The 8,340-nt window shown below is 36.9% G+C and overlaps 1 protein-coding gene across 1 annotated transcript; it reads left to right on the plus strand.

Moving 5' to 3' along the window:
• Positions 1-2,967: 2,967 nt before the first annotated feature.
• On the plus strand, positions 2,968-7,949 carry ctss2.1 (cathepsin S, ortholog2, tandem duplicate 1; the record flags this gene model as incomplete). Its single annotated transcript, XM_014017704.1, is given in 5 exon segments — positions 2,968-3,120; positions 3,880-4,104; positions 6,432-6,597; positions 6,715-6,817; positions 7,043-7,949. Coding segments are annotated over 5 exon segments (747 nt in total), but the record flags the coding sequence as incomplete, so codon positions are not given.
• Between the last annotated feature and the right edge of the window lie 391 nt (positions 7,950-8,340).

An 8,340-nucleotide genomic window follows, 5' to 3' on the forward strand; every position in this document is an offset into this window, starting at 1 on the left:
TATATATATAGATTTTGGGACATTTTAAATCAATTCTGAAATTCTGAATCTTTGTAAATGAGTATCACGATTCCGATTTAAAACGATTTCTTGGTGCACCCCAACTGGTTAGATTCTCTCCTGTCTTTTTTAATTGTTATTATTTGAATTTATTTATTTATTTAGAAGGGACAGTGCACATTAATCAACATTTCTGTAAATGTGCCAGAGTTAGCCACAGGCTAATTTTCATCCGTTGTTCCTGGACTTGCTATAAACAAAGTAATCATACAAAAACAAGATAAAATAACAATAAAATACAATTAATACAAATTGCACACAAAATCACACACACATTTTATACAAAGTATGAACATTATTAAAACTAATAAACCTTCATCTAGATGGCTAAAACACAAGTGGTCACTTGGTGGGACTAGGCAAAAGCAGTTAAACAAAATGTTGACAGATCTGCTGTTAAAAACCAAGCCTTCAACTGTTTTTTAAATAGATTATATGTGGTAAGATCTCTGATTGACTGAGGGACAGAGTTCCAGTCCTGAGCAGCTGTAACTGAAAAAGTACTTTGGCTAAAAGTGCTTTTCTGGAGAGGAACAATACAGTCTTCACGGATCGCCCCTTTTGTTAAACGATAAGAGTTGTTCCTTATATTTACAAACTGAGAAAGTGGTGGAGATGACAGACCTTTAATAGACAGAGATTTGAGTATTTAATAAAAATTTCCCAAGCCAAAAACCCATGTTTATCCAAAACATTCCAGTGGTGATATCAATGTTTTTTTGTCTAATATTTTAATTGTCTGTTTGTATAGAGACTCTATGGGTTTTAATGCCATTTTATTTGCTTGTGACCATGTTGTGAAAAAGTAGGCTATATGTGACAGAACACATGCATTTAGACATTTTCTTTACTACAACCCTTAAAAGCACTAAAACCTCAACAGAGTGACTCTGAACATGAACTGATTCATGCAGATCTTTACAGTAAGCCCAGGGGTTTTACAGAGCAGCAGGAAACTTGACCACAAAAGGTGCTCAAAATCTCATTTAGATGCATGCAGCAAGGTTTGTGGTTACTGAACCTGCAGCTAAAGCTGTTGGAGGCATAACACATTAAGAAGAACTCACCTTTAAATAGTTCAACTTCAAGACCTCAGCCTCAGTTAGAAGAATAAAAAAGACAAAGATTTTAAATGATTTGTTGACAGTAAAAACGCACAATCTCAGGGAATATTTAATCAGCAGAAATACTGTATATTTACCACACATGCAAACCAAAGTAAAGGCAAAACAGGAACAGTGAATAAATGGATTTTTTAAACTTAATTTAACCAGAACAAGTTCTCATTTACAATGCTGGCCTGGTATCATTACAGAAAGCTTTTAAATGGCGTTTTAAAAGAGAAACTGTGTTTTTTTTTTTTTTGAAGCAAGTTCCAGTCATTTGTCATTTATCATGCTGACAGTTCCAGTCAGCATGATAAGTGTTGCACTGTACCGTAGTGAGATTTAGTTTTTAACAACAATAGATGCGATGACTTAATGACACGCTTTGTTACAGATGTAGAGTTAAGACTTATAAGTAAGTGACATTTGACAGTAATGCGTTATAAAATGCATTATAATTTGTGTAACAAAATTAATTGTAGAATGATAAAATCTGTCCAGCTCCTTTACAAACATGTCTAGGCAATACTGGCAAAAAAAAGAAGAATCATGATTAATTGGGGGTATTTAGCCGATAATAATTAATTTGATGATTAAGCCCCTGGAGTCCCTGGACACCCTTATGTCCTAGTCACATGACCAGTTTAGTGGGAAAGATTTGCTCTTTGCAAAAATCTGTTCCAAATTGTGTCAAATTTTAAGTTGTGTTGATAGATAAATAAATTACAGAACTTCTTTTTAATGTTTGTCATATTTGAAGGGGAGAGGAGCGCCGAGCAGACTGACTGGAGAAGTCTCCAGTCAGGCAAAAAGACGTTTTTAGACCAAATATTACAGATTTGAACAAATACACACAAAAATATCAAAATTAGCACAGAAACAGTACTATATAACATTTTAGACACATTCTAGACAGTTTATCAGCTAAAAAAAGTTAATTTTGGGGTAAGTTNCAGTTTATCAGCTAAAAAAAGTTAATTTTGGGGTAAGTTACTCTATAACCTCTGACTGCAGCACATTAATATGGTGTGCTGTTTGTCTGTGTCGATGTTTTAACTTTTAATGACATAAATCATTAATGAAGATAAAAACTAGGTTAGTACAGGAAAACGGTGTAAAGAAGCTAAAGTTTGGTAAACTTTATTATCCCAGAGGGACATTTGTTTTGTAGCCAGCAGAGAACTGAATAACTGTGCACAGTCCATCTAGGTTTGTTGTTTCTCTGTCATCATTGTTTGCACTGTTTTTCTCTTCAATGCATTTATTTAGAGCCGTGTTAACGGATTAATTTAATAAATATTGAGTGGTTTTGCTCTCCCTTTGCGCAGAACACAAATGAGAAACTTTTGCAGCTTTTTTTCTTCTGTTCCTCCAACTTTTCCTTTTTTTTCCCTGAGAAGCTGCTGTTTCTTCACTCTGGCCTTTGAGGCTTCTCCCCAGTAATGAGATGAGTCTTTCCTCTCAGCTGAACAAAACAATCAACTGAACACACCGAGCGTTCCCAAAAACCTGCAGCGTTCTCTGACTTGGTGAACGACTCGGGCTGTAAAGTGGAAAATTAGTGTCTGCGGCATGGACGGTGTCCTTTAAGCTGCCTCTTCTCAGCCTGTGGAGAGTAGTTTGTAATGTTCAAGTTTTATGAGTCGGTCTGCATCACGAAAACAGGGAGGACTTCCAGAGATAAACCAAGAGAAAGACAACAAATGATATAAATCCTGAAAAAACGTTCTAAAGTAAAACATTGTTGAAACTGATCAGGGAGTCTCAGCTGGTTCTCTCAGTGTTATCTTCTCCCTCACAGACAGCAGAGGAAATCCTGCAGTCTTTCGCCACGCTCACTCCTCCCACGAACCTCCAGAGGGCGCCGTCTCGCTTCACAGGGGCCTCGGGCTCCAGCGTACCGGACACCATGGACTGGAGAGACAAGGGCTTTGTCACAAAGGTCAAAATGCAGGTAAAACATAGATAAAATAACAAAATATAAAGTTCTGCACAGCTTTAACAAGAGAAAAACGAATCATTTGTGTCGACACAGAAACACCTTGACTCATCTTTGTCATCATTTCCTTTTTTTCCCCTTACGTGCATCCTGTTCTTTGTTCTGCCCGTCGGTTTATTCATAAAGTCATACCCGCAGCCGCGAGTTTAGCAACTTTCTTGACCACAAACACATTTAGCGTCTGTAAGAGATGCGGAACCATTTCTCAACTGTTTGTTGCAAAACAGGAAAGGAATGGAATTATTTTTTTTCTAAGAAGTTGAACGTCATTTCCTGTTTTCTTACCCTTCATTGCGCTGTAAAACACGGACACATGCATAAAATGATTCAGGCTTTTGCACTTTCAATTCAGCTGTTTCAGCACAGGTTTACTGTAACGGTGGTGTTGTGGTTAACCCTTACTTACAATAAAAAAGTTTGAATCTCAGACAAAATAAAGGTAATAACTGCACATCACTTTAAAGTTTTGTAGCAGACTGATTTCTCTAACTAAACTGCCTTCTGTTACAGAAAAGGTCAATTTGAAGGTCATGTGGTTAAACTGGAAAGATTCCTTTTCTTGTTAGATTTGTGTCTCATTTGAGTCTTCATCTACATGATGAAGGACATCAGTGTGAGAAACTGCTTATCTGACTTTGAAGTTCATGATAAAGTGGGCATTTAGTGGAACGTGGTGCGTATATTGTGAGTAATGTTGGTACTTTTACAACCCAGGGTTCCTGTGGTTCCTGCTGGGCCTTCAGTGCTGCAGGGGCCCTGGAGGGTCAGCTGGCCAAAACAACAGGAAAACTCGTCGACCTCAGTCCCCAAAACCTCGTGGATTGCTCCACCAAGTACGGCAACCGCGGCTGCGAAGGGGGCTTCATGCACCACGCCTTCCAATACGTCATCGACAACCATGGCATTGACACTGACGCCTCGTACCCGTACATAGGACAGGTGAGGAAATGAAAGCTTTTATGTCACTAAACTGTTAAAACTCCATCTGCAAGAATCAATCGCCAGTTTATTCTTATAAGTTAGTGCAGTCCCTATCCGCATTTTTTTTATGCAGGCTATTTATTTTGTTCCTTCAGCTATTGTAAACCAGATATTTTTATTTATTTGTTATTTTTTGTAAGAAGGGATCCAGTGTGAAACAGGTTCGTGTTCTGACACCAGTGTGGGTGGATGAACGGCAGGACGAAGTTAAGCCAGACCCTTCAGGCTGCAGACAGCAACACTTTTCACTTGTCTGTGCTCTGCTGTTAATGTCTCTTTGGAGCAACAATGAATTAATCGGAGCGGACAACATGTTTGTCCTCCAGGCTTCAGCTGCTTCGCACAGAGTTCTGAGGAGGAGGAGGAGGAGGAGCAGGAGGAGGAGGAGGAGGGCAGATTTTGCCCAGCTCCGGCGACGTGCTTTAGTTTTAGTTCAACCAAAAACTAACTAAAAACTTGAATTACGATGAAACAGAAACTTCAATTTAAAGTTTTGCATCTTGAAAGCTCGTTTAAAACAATTTGAAAAAAGGAAAATTAATTCAGTTCTTTTGATTTTAAACTTTGCTGCTTGTCTCTGTGAAGGAAATTATATATTTTTAATAATCTTAAAGCATTCATACTATTGAGATGATCCATTTTTTTTTCTTCCGTGCATTTTTCGGCATCTATCTTTCCACAATTTGTGGTATTTCAACAATTCCTGTTAAACATTCAGCTCATTTATGACATTTGGTATTTTAGCAACTTTTACTTTTTTGGGTATTTTGTTTTTTTCGGCCATTTTTTTCTTGTTGAACATGTTCAACGTTCTCAAAACCCTTTAAAATATGTTTAAACCTTTAATGTAATCTTCACCGTTTGTTATTGTTGTGTGTTTTTTTCTACTTGTGTGTTCTAATTTCAGCTTCCTTCAATTTCTTTTTCTTCTGTCTTTTTTATTTTATTTTATTTTTTACTTTTGGCTCCTTTCAGCTATTCTGGCAATTTTATCAGATTATTTCTGCTAATTTAAGCTCTTTATGATTATTTTAAATTATTTCTGCTAAAATCATCTGTTTTTAGCTATTTTGTAAGTATTTTCAGCTAATTTTAGTTTTCCATCTAAATTCCCCTTTTGTGGTAATTTCAGTTTCTTACTGCAAAATTTAGCAAATTAGCTTTTTCTGCAGCGTTATGCTAATTTCAGATTTTTCAATTACTTTTTAGCTATTAGCAGTCCAGTCCTTGCTCACTCATATCAGTCCACCTGCAAAGTAACCTTGGTCCGTTGATCTCCTAGTGGTTGCTGCAACAACGCCAAACTGTTATGGTAAATATTTATTTAACAAAGACAGAAATACGTGGTCCAAGAATGAAGGTACTCCATGAGATGATCAGCTGAGTTTTATTGCAACAACAGGAAACACAGAGAACCTGGCCTGTCTCTGTGCCTCTGCTTCTCTCTGTCAGTCTCTCCACACCACTGTTGAACTCTGTGTCTCGAGAGGCCTCATATACAATATATTAACAAACACCATTCTGTCATCTTAGCAAGATTTGATACAAGGTCAATGGAAAACACAAAGATAAACACAAGTGATATCTAAGAATGATTATTGTTGTTGTTAGCAGATCTTGTTCTGACTTTAATCATTCTATCTGCAGATGAACAGCATGTCATGAAAACCTAGGTCATTAAAGGATGTCATGAATTACTTGCTTAAACATAAAAGTATTAGTTCCACCACACTATTTTTCTGCTAATTTGGCTGCTTCAGCTGTTTTACAACAAATTGTAACTTGTTTGTATTCTTTTTCATGTTTTTCTGCTAATAAGAGCTTTTTCTTCTCTCCACCATCTATCTGTTAATCCCAACTTGTTCCTCCTGCAGTCGTTGTCTACTTGTAATTTTATACTTTCAGCAAAAGCCAGCTGTTCAAATTAACAGTTTTGATATTAAATATTTTCAGCTTCTTTAGCAGATTTCAGGAAAAATCTTTCAGCGTTAAGCGTTCACACTGCATTTTTGCAGGAAATGCAAGTTTTCTACTTTATATAAGCAATCTGTTTAATCTTCATGTTTACTTCCTGCCTGTGATTGTGTGACTGACAAACACTGGATGAATTTTAATGAAACTGGATGTACATCTGTCTTGGAGTCAAACTAATTCAAGATGGCCGCCACAGCCACCCTACCAAACTGACTCGATCTCATAAAGAAATCCATTAAAGAGTTAAAGTTGTCACAGATCAGCCACTAACTCCTCAGCTAAACTTCAGTTTTGTCCATCTTTAACATCAGCAACAAACCTGCCACTACAACCCCGCGTATCGAGCAGCAAACTGCTCCCGGTACGAGTTTCTGCCTGAGGGGGACGAGGCGGCTCTGAAGGAGGGGCTTGCCAATGTTGGACCCGTTTCAGTGGCGATTGATGCCACACGGCCCAGATTTGCCTTCTACAGGAGCGGTAAATTCCCCCCATTGAGATATACGTTACTACAGAGTAAAAAAAAAAGGACTAAAACTCAGATTTATACATATGAATCAATTTGTTTTGGAATTTTTTGAACTTTCGTTGTTTCAGGAGTTTACGATGACCCCAGCTGTACCCAGAATGTGAACCATGGAGTCTTAGCTGTGGGCTATGGGACTCTGGATAATAAAGACTATTGGTTGGTGAAAAACAGGTGAGACAACATTACCATCATCGACTTCGCTTCTTTATTTTCCATCATTTTGTTTGCCTGCTTGTTGAACACAAGTTTGATAGACGACACTCGAACTTTTGAGTTTTTTCCAGGCTTATTGTTCTACACCCAACCTTTTATTTTGTATGTTTAACCTCTCACAGCACAGATATCTGTTGAATCTAAATTAAAAGCTTTGTTTTGTCTCCTCTGCTCTGCATCCAGTTGGGGAACTAAGTTCGGTGATCAGGGCTACATCCGGATGGCGCGCAATAAGAACAACCAGTGTGGCATCGCTCTGTACGGGTGTTACCCCATCATGTAGCCGCAGCGGAAAACTGAACAGAAACTCATGCAACATTGCATCTTTCATCAGTTTTTCTACAATTCATCGAATACTAAAGCTTAAAACCAGCATTTTTAAAAAATAAATTTTAAAGGGATTTATTTTTCTACAGACTTTTAATTCTAGATTTTTGTTTCAAACTGTACAGTTGTTACATTTTTACGTGTTTCAAGCTTTAAGACATGCTGTCTGCTTGGATTATGATTTGAAAAGCATTTATAATCACAAAATGTTGTACTCAGTGTTTACTGAACAGTAAATGTTGAGATTCAGACTTTTGCAGAGATCTTTGATAAATGTGTCAATTTATTTCAGTTATTATTGGCTATAATTCCACAACAGTTTTGAAAAAAATGTAGCCATGAATCCAAGTTTGATTTTTTTTTCAGAAATGTATCTAATGTGATTAAATTTTAGTTTTTATTCAAAGGGAATAAAAGTGATAAAACATATCTGAATCTGATAGTTCTTTTTGTGGGTCATGAACATGTCTGTTCTGACATGATGTCTGGAGAAGAATGGTTTAAACCAGGGTTTTTTAACTGCTGGCCTGTGGGTCACATACAGTCCACGAGTGACCAAAGTTCGGCCCGCCAATTGGTTCATTCATCTCTCGAGCCCACACCCCCGGTTTTCTACTTGAATACTTTGAATTCTTTTAGTTAAACGTAGACATGTTTGGTATCTACAGAAAATTCATAATCTTAACTAGGAGCTGGTAAAAACCATTTCTATAAACACTTGAGACAATTAAAACTACAAGCAGTTGAAGATAAAACTATGAAAGTGAATATAAAATTAGTTTAAAAACTTGGCAAGTCAGAGATGTCAAAATAGGATTTGTTAAATAGGAGGCATAATTTGCTTTTTTTGTTTTGTTTTTGATGTTTTATTATCACTAATTAAATCGGGTTCTGTATGTTGTATTCATGATTAAATGCAGCAAAATAAACTATTTAAAAGGTAACAAATGTTTGTAATACTTGTTTTATTTAAATAATGACTTTAACTGGTGGATGTTTGTCCACTAAGCAGTTGGCCTGCAGTAAATGTGGCCCCCGGAGCAATTTAGTTGAACAGCCCTGGTTTAAACTGTTAATGTGAAAATGTCCTGATGCATCTCAGTAATCCAGGTAAAAAATCAAAAAGAAAAAAATTGTATAGGTCTTCTGGACAG

Source organism: Austrofundulus limnaeus, unplaced genomic scaffold (assembly GCF_001266775.1).
Source record: "Austrofundulus limnaeus strain Quisiro unplaced genomic scaffold, Austrofundulus_limnaeus-1.0 Scaffold175, whole genome shotgun sequence".
Classification (NCBI taxonomy): Eukaryota; Metazoa; Chordata; class Actinopteri; order Cyprinodontiformes; family Rivulidae; genus Austrofundulus; species Austrofundulus limnaeus.